This window comes from Erpetoichthys calabaricus, chromosome 3 (assembly GCF_900747795.2).
Source record: "Erpetoichthys calabaricus chromosome 3, fErpCal1.3, whole genome shotgun sequence".
NCBI lineage: Eukaryota > Metazoa > Chordata > Cladistia > Polypteriformes > Polypteridae > Erpetoichthys > Erpetoichthys calabaricus.
Genome location: NC_041396.2, coordinates 290,472,723 through 290,487,733, shown reverse-complemented (window position 1 = coordinate 290,487,733; position 15,011 = coordinate 290,472,723). Strand labels below are relative to the sequence as shown.

The 15,011-nt window shown below is 41.3% G+C and overlaps 1 protein-coding gene across 2 annotated transcripts in view; it reads left to right on the top strand.

The window, feature by feature from the left end:
• The window catches only part of tespa1 (thymocyte expressed, positive selection associated 1), a 120,978-nt gene that overhangs the window by 81,172 nt on the left and 24,795 nt on the right, over window positions 1-15,011 (top strand). For both annotated transcript variants that reach the window (XM_028798511.2, XM_028798510.2), the window contains exon 10: window positions 2,230-3,233. In XM_028798511.2, coding sequence (XP_028654344.1) covers window positions 2,230-3,233 — 1,004 coding nt within the window. The remainder of the gene's footprint in view (window positions 1-2,229; window positions 3,234-15,011) is intronic.

Genomic DNA, 15,011 nt, shown 5'->3' with positions numbered 1-15,011 from the left:
AAATGGTCGTACATGTCACTCAATATTCAAAATACCGGTCCCAATCACAGAGACATCAGTATCCACTATGAACATTCACAGTAGCAATGCCCGAGACATCCGTCTTGCAAAACTGATAATTATTGATGAATGTACAATGGCATCCAGTCACTTACTCAACACCATTGATAAACTTCTACAAACGTTGATGAATAATAATATTCCCTTTGGAGGAAAAGTTCTTTTATTAGGAGGAGATTTTAGACAATGCTTAGCTATTGTTCCACATGCCATGCGCTCAGCTATTGTTCAGTCCACCTTAAAATACGCAAACAATTGGCATTGCTTTCAAACAATACAGTTGGTACAAAACATGCGATGTCCAGATCCAGAATATAACAGTTGGCTAATACAACTGGGAAATGGTACACTCACAAATACAGATGGACTTCACCCAGATATTATTTCCATTCCACAATCCTTTATCTCAGACGACTTAGTAAAAGAGATATTTGGAACAGCAATCACATTAGACCAAATACCCCTGTTAACACAACACACTATATTATGTCCAAAAAATATTAATGTTAATCACATTAATAACCAAGTCATTTCATTACTTCGTGAAGAGACACGGCTCTTTCTAAGCTCAGACAAAGTTGACTCTGATGACGACAATGAACATATAAATTTCCCCTTAGAATATTTGAACACTATTAACCCTGCCGGATTACCACAACACGACCTTGCCCTTAAAAACGGAACAATAATCATGCTATTAAGAAACCTTAACACAAAACAGGGTTTATGCAATGGCACACGGTTAGTCGTCAACACCATGACACGCAATGTTATTCAAGCGACAGTTCTTACAGGATCACATGCTAACAATACTGTTCTCATTCCTAGAATTGACCTTACGAGTTCTGACCTAGAATTACCTTTTACAATGAAACGCCGACAGTTCCCCATTAAACCTGCATTTGCCATGACCATCAACAAATCACAAGGACAAACCATGGACAAGGTTGGCATCTACCTCTCTGAACCCGTTTTTAGACATGGACAACTTTATGTTGCCTTCTCACGTGTTCGCCGTTCATCTGACGTTAAAGTTAAAATTATAAATAATCCATGCCAAGGAAGACTCATTCAAGGACAAGACACCATCTTTACTGCTAATGTTGTATACAAAGAAATATTCCAATAACACATTAATATATGACAAACACTCTATTTGTTATTTCTATGGGCATCATCCAAAGCTGCACACTATTCTATATCTAATTCATACATTTGACTCTTTCTCATGTCCCAACGCCAGGGGTTGGCGAGCGAAGCGAGCAGGGGGCAGAGCACCCTAGTATTTTAAGAAACAGTGAGCAACTCATAAGCAAGTAACGAGTAAAAAAGTAAAACTATTAAGACTGACATTTTAAATGTTCAGCTTTACAGATGAACGACGAGTACAAAAGTAAAAATATTAATAGTATCGTTTAAAATGTTGAGATTTACAGATGCATGACAAATAAAAAGTAAAAATATTAATAATAAGCTTTACAGATGCATGACGAGTAAAAAAGTAAACATATTAATAACATTTTAAATGTCGAGCTTTACAGATGCACAACGAGTACAAAAGTAAAAATATTAATAATAGCATTTTAAATGTTGAGCTTTACAGATGCATGACGAGTACAAAAGTAAAAATATTAATAACATTTTAAATGTCGAGCTTTACAGATGCACGACGAGTAAAAAAGTAAAAATATTAATAACATTTTAAATGTCGAGCTTTACAGATGCACGAGTACAAAAGTAAAAATATTAATAATAACATTTTAAATGTTGAGCTTTACAGATGCACGATGAGTACAAAAGTAAAAATATTAATAACATTTTAAATGCCAAATTTACAGATGGACCAAGAGTAAAAAGGTAAACATATTAATAGCAACATTTTAAAAAGCTAAAGGCGATCACCACAGAATGAACTTTTGGACAGACGGCTCCTACCATTTTGTAAGTTTCCATGCGGTCACAGCTGTGTCGTTTCTGGTCGCTTATTCCCGCTGCTGGTCATGTGATCCACTGAGTCGTCATTCTCTGTCAATACAAAATGGCAGCAGTTAACTTCCAGGTGTGTGTGAATCTGTGATCAACCAGAACTGAACATACTGCTACATTTAAAGTAATTTTATTCTGACATATCAATCATATGACTAGATCTTTCTTTATCTCCTTTGCCAGGTCGCTTTCACCAGGTTGAAGTACTCACTGCCACAGCCAATGCCTTCTATTCTCTGTACTCCTATGTGTCCAAGACGCCTATCCAGAAACTTGCCCCACCTGAGTTCTCCTTCTCAAGCCCCACTGAGAAAATCAGTCAGAGGTTTAGTGTACGGAGTGAGCCCAGATCGCCGGTGGAGAGGTTCAAGGACACCATCTCCAAAATGTGCCTGTACACCAAGGAGCCAGGTTCTCCAGCAGCTTCACCCAGATCAACCCCACAAAAACGCCACAGCTTGCCCAGCTTGATAGAGTCAGTCCACGATTCTACTAAGGTGGGCCTCAGTATGACAATGCAGATGAACTGGTCACAAGAGACTCTCAAAGCAGATGATCTGTGCGGGGGCCATCGTGAACAGTCCAGCACACTTGGCTCTCCCTTCCTTTTGAAACCTACCGACATGACAGTCCCTGTTAGTTTGGACAGCCCGGGGGAGCAGTCAAACCTAACAAAATTACACCTGAAACCAGTAAGGTTTACTCGAGATATGATTTCTCCCAGGATCACAGAAAAAGTGCACAGAGAGATTTTTAACGTAATAAAAAAAACTGCCAGGTCACCTGGGCCCACAGAGTGTTTGACACTACAGCCTCATGAGGGAGAGGCTCTCGTTTCACCCGAGATAAACTGTATAAGTAAGATGTGTGATGCCACTCTGTGTAGGGATGCTGAAGAACTACCAGTGACCAAAGGGCACAAAGCGCACAGTGGCAACATGCATGGACTTAACCTTCAAATTACATCCTGGTCCTCCGCAGACGAAAATGTTCAAGACATACACACTCACCGAACTAGCATACAGAACGTTGCTGTCATGGAGACCGCTGAAGGCCCGATGGACATCCTGTCGAATAAGAGATTTGCTGAGAAGCAAACCAGTTTGAGTCCTAGTGAAATCCACCACCGAAGGGGCTGCTGGATGCATCAGGCTTTAAAGCAGGAGAGCTCTTTTGAAATGGAGGAGGTAAGTAGAAAACATCAAAATCTAAGAGAAGTTTGAATATTATTACGGGCACCTATCCAATCCCGACTGGAGTGCTTTCTGTGTTGAGTCTACAGAACCTTCAAAAAGTATTTAGACTCCTTCATTTTGTTATGTTGCAACCTTATGCTAAAATCATTTCAATTCATTTTTTTCCTTATCAAACAACACTTAATACCCTTAACACCCCAGAATGAAAAACAAAAAACACAGGATTTTAGGAATTTTTACAAATTTACTAAAGTTATTCTTTTTCCTTTGGCTGCTCCAGTTAGGGGTTGCCACAGCGGATCATCTTTTATCATCTCTTCCTGTCCTGTAAATCTTGCTCTGTCACACCCATCACCTGCATGTCCTCTCTCACCACATCCATAAACCTTCTCTTAGGCCTTCCTCTTGTCCTCTTGCCTGACAGCTCTATCCTTAGCATCCTTTTCCCAATATATCCAGCATCTCTCCACTGCACATGTCCAAACCAACGCAATCTCGCCTCTCTAGCATTGTCTCCAAAACAAACCACTCCTGACACTCTTCTCCACTAACTCAGCCCTGCCTGCACTCACTTCTCTTCCACAATCCCCATTACTCTGTACTGTTGATACCAAGTATTTTAAATCATCCACCTTCATCAACACTACTCCCTGCATCCTCACCATTCCTCTGACCTCCCTCTCATTTACACACATGTATTCTGTCTTGTTCCTACTGACCTTCATTCCTCTCCTCTCTAGAGCATATCTCCACCTCTCCAGGGTCTCCTCAACCTGCTCCCTACTATCGCTACAGATCACAATGCCTTCTGCAAACATCATAGTCCACAAGGGACTCCTGTCTAATCTCGTCTGTCAACCTGTCCATCACCATTGCAAACAAGAAAGGACTCAGATCCGATCCCTGATGTAATCCCACCTCTACATTGAGTGCATCTGTCACTCCTACCGCAGACCTCACCATGGTCACACTTACCTCGTACATATCCTGTACTACTCTTATGTACTTCTCTGCCACTCCCGACTTCCTCATACAATACAACAACTCCTCTCGAGGCACCCTGTCATATGCTTTCTCCAGGTTCACAAAGACGCAATGCAACTCCTTCTGGCCTTCTCTATACTTCTCCATCAACACCCACAGAGCAAATATTGCATCTGTTGTGCTCTTTCTTGGCATGAAACCATACTGCTGCTCACTAATCATCACCTCCCTTTTTCCACTACTCTTTCCCATAACTTCATGCTGTGGCTCATCATTTTAATCCACCTGTAGTTACCACAGCTCTGCACATCCCCCTTAGTTTAAAACATGAAATATCACATTGGCAGAAGTGTTTAGACCCTTTACTATGATACTTATTTAGCAAACCCTGATGTCTAGAAGAGTGCGGAGGTTGCCACCAGATTTGCGTAGTGAAGAAACCGCTATGTTTTTAAAATGAGGGACAGATAGAATCAGGCCAACACCTAAGCCCTACATTATTCCCACACCGACACCCAAATATTAACAACACACCAAAAAATTACCAAATAGATTAAATATATTCAAGTCAAGTCAAGTCAAGTTGGGGAGCATGCACTGGTACAGTGCGTTGCCGCACCCACTACACAACAAAACAACTCAGGATTCCGGTTTGCAACCCCCAAGGCAGACACGCAGTCCAGTCCCACCCTCTGGAAATGACCCTCTATCTGCCACAGCCAGGTGTTACATGGGTGACCCCTTGGTCTGGTCCAGCCACTTGGGTCCCCAACAATGTGGATCTTACGATCTGGATCACCCTCAGGGAAACGCGCCACATGGCCGTAGTGCCGTAACTGACGCTCCCTCACAATGCAGGTAATGTGCCTCATTCGGGACTCCATGAGCAATCGCTCATTTGACACACAGTCAAACCAACGGTACTCAAGGATTTTCCGGAGAGACACAGTACCAAAGGAGTCCAGCCTTCATCTCAGGTCACTGGATAGCATCCATGTCTCGCAACCATATAGCAATATAAAATAAATATATTCAGCAAACAAATATATGAATAGTCATTATTTACTATGCTCCGGTGAAGAAAGGCAATAACAAAAAGAAAAAAAAAAGAACACCACAAACAAACCCTCCGACAATATTTATAGTCCTGGAAAAGTTTTTACGGTAAGTGATGAAGGTGGACCTTGAAGTGCAATCACCGGTTAACTGACGGAAAGATGTGGTGGAATACTCCCCTTTAATAAAAACATGGATAGACAACACAGTCCTACCACCAGAGACCAGAAGATAGATGGTCTTCTGAGGAGCGTCTCTTCTCAAATGGGCATTGGTGGGCTGGATTGGGGGAAAAAAAGAACCCACCGCCGTCCCTAAATCTGGAGGATGTGCACACCTAAATGCTGCGAATGTCCAGTTGATAAAGGGCTTTAGGTTCTGCTGAAGATGAAGTCGATCAAAAAAATGATTAAATCAAAAAGACCTGCCACATCCTTCTCTTCTTTCATGTGTACAGTGCCCACAAACTACAAATCCCATAAGCCCCTCCGCATCCAAACAAACCTGTTTAAAGACGCAGACCCCATATTTATAAACAGGAACCTGCAAGACCAGTGTTGCTATTAACATTTATGCATCCATCCATTATCCAACCCCAGCCAACACAAGGCGCAAGGCAGGAAACAAACAATCGCCAAAGAAGACATACCTATCACCTCTACAGTTCAAATGTGGCTCAGCTGCATCCCATTCTAATGAACATCACTGACAAGGTTACAGCCCACCTGCAGTCAATGCAATTGATTGGACTAATTAGGAAAAGCAGACCCCTGTCTACAGAAGGTCTAACCGTTAAACAGAAAGCAAGCCATGAGGCTGAAAGAATTGTCTGCAGCACTGATGAGCACAGTGATCATAATAACAATTCATTATATTTATATGGCGCTACCCATGGTACTCAACGTGCTTTACACAGTGAGTGGGGAGCCACTTCAACCACCACTAATGTGCAACATCCACATGGATGACGTGATGGCAGCCATTTTGTGCCAATAGGCTTATCACACCTTAGCTGCTTGGTGGTGAAGGGGTGAGAAAGATCAGAGACAGGGGATGATTAGGGGGCCAGAATGACCAGGCTGTGGTGAGCAATTTAGCCTGGACATCAGGATAAACCCTGCTCTTAACAAAGAACGCCCAGGGATCTTTTATGACCACAGAGAGTTAGGACCTTGGTGGTACATCTCATCCAAAGGACTGCACCATTTTTAGAGCACGGTATCCCCATCACTTCACTGGGCATTGGGATCCATATCATTCAAATAAACATCACAATGAAAAAACTTCATACCAAAGAGCATTCCTGCCAAGTACAGAGTATTCGATTACGGTTTTTACAGTTGGGGTTGCCTTAACGGCTACGGGGCAGCACTTGTCGAGGGAGTTGCAAAGTGAATAACACCGGTCTTGTTCGGTTTGTTTAGTAGGATTAAATTTGCAGGGATTTGAAAGTAAAACAGACAGATGCTTCTCAGCCATTTCCAGCCTGCGTGGTTTGTTATGCACACACATACACACCCATGCACATGCACACACACATGTGTGGTGTGTGCACTTCGAAGTTTAAAGACGGAGCTGTATTGGCAGCCGTGGGCGAGCTTGAGTTTAAAAAAGTTTCATTTTCAGTTTTGATTTTTGGTTTGATAATCGTGTAAGCCGGTCAATTTAGTTTTGCTTGTTTAGACAATGGATATGTTTTCTGTGTGTTAAGTTAAGGGCCGCAGCAGTGCATGTGAAGACATACTGTTTGTGGAGTTTTTCCAAGTGCCAGGCTGTGATAGGCAGGAGAAGATTGAAACCAATAAATAAACTCAGCGATTGCTGTGAGGTCGTTCAATCCAAGGAAGAGGCTGGCTAGTAGTGACGTGCAAAACAATTTTTTTTAGTGATTTGATTCATTTCATTCTGTTCAATGATTAGAATCTTTGAATCACTGATTCGTTCACTTCAGAATCAACAACAAGCTATATTCTAGTTGAAAATCTAAAATAGTATCAAAACAGGGGGTGCTGCAGCAGGAGCTGCTGAACCCTTATGGGCAGTTCTTCCGCCATACCCCAAAGTGCAGCCGGAAATAAATCATCAAGCACCTGGAGCACTTCTGGGTGTGTTATAAAAGGAGCCAGCAGCCACTACTCCGGGAGCCAGAGTCGGGAGGAGGAGGAGGACGAAGCTTGCCAGAGGGAGAGTGGAGGAGAAAGAAAGAGAAAAAAGAAGAAAGTATTGGGATTGTGTGTGTACTTAGTGCTTGGACTTTGTTGTGCCTGTTTTTATTTCCTTATTTGAAAGCGACACACTTGGGGTTGGGTTGGTAAACTGGTGGTGCTGCTGTCTTGCAGTAAGGCGGTCAGAGTTTGCATCCCAGGTGCCACCTGTGTGAAGTTTGCGTGTCCTCCCCGTGTCTGAGAGGGTTTCCTCCGATTGTCCAAAGACTTGCAAGTTGCCAATTCTATATTAGCCTTGGAGTGTGTGGGTGTATAGTATGTGAGTGTATGTTCACCCTGTGATGGGCTAGAGTTCTGTCTGGGGGAATTGTTCCTGCCTTTGCACCTTATGCTAGCTGGGATAGGCTCCAGTGCCCTCCCATGACCCTGTTTAGGAATAGGCAGGTTAGAAAATGCTTGTCAATTAGGAGGTTATTGTTCTATTTTTGGCTTTGTGTTACCCAATTGCCCACTAAAGCTGTATTATTAAATACCAGTAACGGCGCTCTGCATGATAATGTGCTGTGAATACACTTGACTTATAATTTTCAGCCTCTTTCTCTGTATGTTTAGCATTCGCTTGTTCAGAGGTTGATGCGCTTGCTGATTCCTGAGGAGCTGTTGTTTTCTCCACCCTAGCGGCTCGCTCCTTCTCTTCTTTTGTTGGCATCTTTTTGCGTTAAAACTGATTAAGTCAGTTTTTGTGTTACAGTTACTTAGTATGTTTTCTTAATTTTTTACTTAAGATGGCACGTCAGTCTTCAATCTGCCTCAAGAATGATTTAAGATATGAAGAGGTAGGGGAAGTGACAGCAAAAGTGGTAGGGATGAGAACGGCGCCCATACGCATGTGTTGCACGGCCGCCCTGCTGCCGACAGTTGATTCTACAATAAAATAAAATAAAACGAGTAATAAAAATCACCCCGAAAGCAGATAGTAGACATCACGTAGTATAGGTGTACCAAATTTCAGGTCAATAGGTTAAACGGTTTTGCGAGCTGAAGGTGATTTAAAATCCTATACAGACAAATGGACATCCACAGTAGCGTATTATATAAGAAGACAGTTATTTTTTTAGTGTAAATTTTCTTCAGTAAAGTCAAGTAATGCATTCAGTGTCGAGTCAGAGACGCTCGGCCAATTACAGATTGCTACTTATCCTGCCTATTCATTGGGGCTTTGTGCAGATGTTTTTCAAATATGAGCTAATGTTTATGCTAATTAAATGCATCATTTAACTTTATAATTCGTACCTGCTGTCAAATTCCCAACACAATATGGCACCCTCGACTACCATGTAGAGATCTCAAATGCATTTTTTGTAAAATTTCCAATGTTTCCAGTCATTTAAAAGTGTGGAAGATGCATTTTGAAACATTTCGAAATCATAAATGGACGATTTTGAGATATCTTAAAATGCACTTGAGATATCTCAAAACACACTGCAATTTATTTTAAGAGATCTCATAATCCAGTACCGTCAGGATAGCATCATTAGTTAATTTTTGTATGCTACGAATTGGTTTACAGCGCTTGCTGTTGTTTCAGTATGATTTTTTTTATTTACATGCATTTATATTTTTGATGATTAGTTTGATGTCATCACATCACCAATTTGTGCAAGAGTTTTCAGATTAGCGCCTACATTTTTTTAGAACATTAGAAAAATCGGGACAAATTCTTCATTCTTCCAAAATAACATGTTTAGTTTTGAAGGTCCCTGAAGTCCTCTTGTCCACCACACTACTTGGTCACTTATTCCAAGTGTCTGTGGTTCTCTGTGTCAAGGAAAACTTCCTAAGGTTTGTGTGAAATTTCTCCTTCACAGGTTTCCACATGTGTCCCAGTGTTCTTGATGAACTCATTTTAAAGTAGCAGCCTCAATCCACTGTACTAATTCCATTCATCATTTTAAACACTTCAGTCAGGTCTCCTCTTCATCTTCTTTTTCTTAAACTGTAAAGGCTCAGCTCTTTTCATCTTTCCTCATAACTCATCCCCTGTAGCCCTCAATCAGCCTAGTCGCTCTTCTCTGGACCTTCTCTAGTGCTGCTATGTCCTTTTTGTAGTCTGGAGACCAAAACTGCATACAGGACTCCAGATGTGGCCTCACCAGTATGTTATAAAACTTGAGCAGACCCTCCTGTGACTTGTACTCCACACATCAAGGCGCTATATAACCTGACATTCTTCTTAATGGCTTCTGAACACTGTCTGGAAGTCAATAGCGTCAAGTCCACAACGACTCCTAAATCCCTCTCATAAAGTGGACTTTCGATTTTCAGACCTCCCATTGTGTATTGTGCTATTTTGTGAGTTTTTCATCACTAAGCGTCAGTTGCAATGTGCTGTCGGCTCAGGATGATGTCATGTTGGTCTGATCTTACCACATGTTTACAGTAAGAAGACTAACTTTGAGGTTTATTGCTGTTACAATGTGCCTCAGAGCTGTGGCCCAACAGCAGAATAAGTGCGACTGCGATGTGTTTCTGAGAATCGGAGAAAGGGGACAAATGTAAGTACTGACTTAGACCATCATGAGAGCAGGTTCAACACACTTAGTACAGTGGTTAATGTTACAAAATTCTGTTTGCACTAGACAGACCTTTACAGACATGAAAAAGCACTTATATGCTATTAAAAATATGGAACCTACAGTATAGTTATATTTAGATTTGGACTACAGTGTAGTGGGATACTACAGAAAATGTAACTCGATACTACAGAAAAAGGCAAACAAAAATATGGATTAATATACATTTAACCATTAATCTCCATTAAAGATGCAGAGTTGGTGTCCTAATTAAGTAATCTCTCGGTCTCTTTGTTCAGAAAGAGCACATTGAAAGATTTTGGTTTTGAACTTCACTTTATTTTGTTTGGTCCTGGTGATTTGGTTTAAAGATAAGATGTCTTGTGTATATCAACCCCTGTTTACTACTGGGATAAGTTTTCAAAATTGGCCACAAAGAAAGATCTCTTAATTTCTTTGCTGCTGGCTTTGATCATTTTTGTCAGGTAGAATGCCCAGTGAGGGCTGGGTGGTCTCGTGGCCTTGGAACCCCTGCAGATTTTGTTTTGTTGTTTTTTTCTCCAGCCCTCTGTAGTTTTTTGTTTTGGTTTTTCTGTCCTCCTGGCCATCTGACCTTACTTGATTCTTTGTTAATTAGTATCGCCTAATTTTTATATTTTTATCTTTTCTTTCTTCATCTTGTAGAACACTTTGAGCTACATCATTTGAATGAAAACGTGCTCTAAAAATAAATGTTGTTGTTGGTTAGAACAAATAATTCAATAGGATACTCCATTGATCCTAATGCACATGCTGCTCATTTTAAGATATTTCACAAATCACAGAAAGGGTATTTTATAATACTGTTATTTGTCCTTAACAGGAAGCACAAAACCACCCAAACAAACAGTGAAAGAAATTTTAAATAGCGCACTCAGGGACAGTCATAATAAGGTGGGAAAGAGAGGAGATTTAACTCTGCAAATCAATTACTGGTCTTGGCTTAGGCAATGCTGGTAATTGATAAAATTTAGCAAGGCTTCTACTTTACCTTACCTTTCTCTGTTGTTGGGGGTGGTCTCCGGCCTTCAGACTTGTATCAAGGTAACTGAGGTAGCACTTGTTTTAAGGAAGAGAATAACACAAATTATTGATGAACACAAGGATTATAGAAATATGATAAATGCAAATATAACATGTAATACAGGATGCAGACAGACTAGACCAGGGGTGGGCAAACCTTTTGGCTCAGGAACCACATTGACTTTTAAAATTTGACAGACAAGCCGGGCCAGCACTAGATGCATACATATCAAACATAAACATAAAAAAGGCATTACAGTGTTAATATTTACATTCACTTTTAGTGGGAACAGTGTTGTTGATCACCCTTTTTTGCCAGTGCATCGAAGTCTGGTGTTAGTTTTGTTGTGGCAATTCTCAGAAGAGATCTGAGGTGTTCATCGCGCAACTGGGATCTGTGGGGTGCTTTGTTGGTGTTCATCACACTAAAAGTCTGTTCACATACATACAGGTACGTAGAGCCAAACACCATCAGCATCCTTTGTGCCATCTTCTGGATGTTTGGAAATTTGGCTGCACTTAATGAAACATAAAACTCATCCAGTTTAAGAGAGTTGAACTTCTCCTTTAAGATGGTGTCACATTGGAGATCAATCAGTTCCAACTGCAACTCCTGTGGCGCTGTTTCAGGGTCCTGTGTGAAGGGACATGACACCAGCTGAAGTGACTTGTAAATTTTTCCAAAATCAGAGAACCGACGGCAGAATTCTCCATGCAGGTCGTCCAGTGATTTCCTGTATTTTTTCACAAGTCGAGGGGTCTCTTTCAGAGTAGCCAGTGTAGGGAAATGAGCGAATGAGTTGTTTGACATTTGCTTTGAGAATAAAGCTAGCTTGGTTTTGAAGGCTCTGACGTTTGTGTACATTTCATGCACAAACTGGTCTTTCCCTTGTAGCTTCACGTTCAGCTCATTCATGTGTGTCAGTATGTCCACAGCAAAAGCTAAATCACAAAGCCAATCTGTGTCACTCAGCTCAGGAAAATCGTCAGCTTTCTCAAGTAGCTCCAAAAATGAGATAATCTCCTGTTTGAGCTCCCACACTCGTCAACATACTTTCCCCAAACTTAACCAGCGGACATTGGAGTGGTAAAGCAAGTCCTGGTGATCAGCGTCAATTTCTTCAAGAAACTTAATAAACTGACGATGCTGAAGTCCCCTCACTCGAATAAAGTTAACGAGTTTTACAACTGGCTTCACTACGTAGTCAAGCTGCAATACAGATTTACACAGTGCTTCCTGGTGGATTAGGCAGTGTAAGAAAATTACCTCCTGCTCAGGGCTGTCCTCCTTCACCCTCTCCTAGATTCTTTTGAGCAACCCAACATTTTTTCCAGTCAGATTTGGCGATCCATCTGTGGTAACGTTGGCGAGAGTACTCCAAGGTAGCTTGTGACTATTTATGACCTCCGACACGCTGTCATACAAGTCCTCTCCCCGTGTTTTCCCCTTTATGGATTCCATGGCCAAAAACACCTCTGTTATCCCAAAATTGTCATTAATCCCTCTGATAAAAATGAAAAGCTGATCGGTGTCCTTTATGTCATTACTCTCGTCCAGTGCCAAGGAATATAGTGTAAATGACTCTGCTTTTTTTGTTTAACTTGCTAGCTCAGTCTTTGTCAATTAGCTCAACACGGCGAGTCACTGTCCTGCGTGATAAGCTAATTTTTTCAAATTTGTTCTTGCTCTCAGGACACAAGATACCTGCTGTCTCTACCATGCACTCTTTGAGAAACTCCCCTTCGGAGAAAGGCTTGCTGGTCTTTGCTAAATTGAATGCCAGCACATAACTTGCCTTTGTGCTTGATTCTTGGATGGCAGTTTGTCGGATAAAGGTGTTTTGCTGAGCCTGCAAACTAGCTGCCAACCTCTAAGCAGTAGCCGTCCATTCTTGCGTTGACTGGTTGTTAGCGTAATTAGCATGCTTGGTGGAAAAGTGACGGCTGATGTTGTATTCCTTTAAAACTGCAATGGTTTCTTGGCAAATAAGACATACAGCCTTTGACCGGACTTCAGTGAAAAAGTATTTAGTTGTCCATTCCTTATTAAACACTCGACACTCACTGTCGACTTTTCTTTTCTTTGGCCCACTCATTGTTGCAGATGGGTTCAGAGCAGTAGCAGAGTAATAACAGAGTAACCCGGGCTCCGCAAAATCAAGTCAATGTATCACTGCGCCTAATGCGCCACCTGGTGGAACGCCAGGCATTACAGGACAAGGTCAAATGAATGCGTAACATATGATATAATTTGATTTGGGCAATTTTGTACCAATCTTCGGCGGGCCGGATTAAAAAGACCAACGGGACGGATGTGGCCCGCGGGCCGTAGTTTGCCCACCCCTGGACTAGACAGACAAACCTGAAACAGAAATATGCCGGCTGTTTGCTTGCTATTTGGAGTTCTAATTTACCCTGTCACAAATAAATACAGATAAATTTCTTTAGCACATTTTCATACAAATTGCTTTACAAGATGAAGAAAGAAAAGGTTATAAAAAACAAAAATAAATAAAAAGATTAAGCAATACTAAATAACAAAGACTAAAATAAGGTCTAATGGCCAGGAGGACAGAAAAAACAAAACAAAACAAAAAATCCAGTGGGCTGGAGAAAAAAAAAATCTGCAGGGGTTCTGAGGCCACGAGACCACCCATCTCCTACTGGGCATTCTACCTAACATAAATGATCTCAATCAGTCCTCATGGTTTTCAGGCTTCACGTGAAAGAATCAGATGATGATGGTCATGTGGACATCTGGCCTTCAATCCATCAGTGTAGGAACTGCATGGTGCCCTGATCAAGTCTTTATGGATGATGCCTGATGTTGTGTGGAGTTGTTGCTTTGTTGATAATCCCAGTTCAAATGGAGGATTCTTCTTGCATTGGAGTGCACTCTTTCTCTTTGCTTCTTCTCTCTTCTCACTTTTTCTCTTTGGTCCTTTGTTTGTTGTGTTGTGTAATGCTGCTTTCTCAGCTCACTTTCTGCTGTTGGGCCCTTTGTTGTGCTGTCTGAAACTTCACAGAGACAAGAATTTAGATGCTGATGTTCCTTTCTTAAAGTAATGGCCGTTTCAGAGTCTTTTCAGCCCACTGGCCCATGGCTTGGCTTGGTAGAGGGATTGCCAAAGAGAAAGAGGTTGTCAGTTCTCAGCTCCCCAAACAGAGAATGGCTCATTAGCTTTTTAGTTTCAGAGGTTTTCAGTCATTTTGGAAAGTGAGACCAGAGCTACCATAGCAGTTCCATTGAGAGAACCAGAGAGTGTCCCAAGAAAATCTTCAGGATGGTTTTAAGGGAATGTATACTTTCTCCTGATTTTATCAAAGGTACTTTCAGTTAGAAAGTCAGTGTTTCCTTATAAGTGAGTTCTTCTGTCCTTCAGAGTTGTCATTTGCCCGATTGTACTGTATTAAAGTCACTTTCAGTTACAAGGTCAGTGTCTCTCTATAGGCAATTTCTTCCGTCCATCAGAGTTGTCATTTGCATGATTCTAAAGTCACTTTCAGTTACAAAGTCAGTGTCTCCCTATAGGCGATTTCTTCTGTCCATCAGAGTTGTCATTCCATGAATGAAAGCTCTTTGTTCTTTCCTGATTCTATTTCACACCTTCTGGCTCAAGAAGTCTGCAGAGGGGCCTCTGGAAAGATATCAGTTCAACATCTGATCTTTGTTGTCCGATGATATTTGATAGAATTTAGAATTGTATCTTCTGCATGCTGTGTACTTTGAAAGGATTTTCCTGATAATTGAGTTAGCTTGAGGTATCCAATATTTTAGGTGCAACTGCGCAAGCATATAATTGCACCCACAAAGTCTGATTTCTTTGAGGGATGTGCTGCAATATAAAAGAGGCAATGTGAACATTTGTGGAGATTTGAAGGATGTTTAACTTCTTCTGGCATAACAGGTTTGTCGAATCTGCATCTGA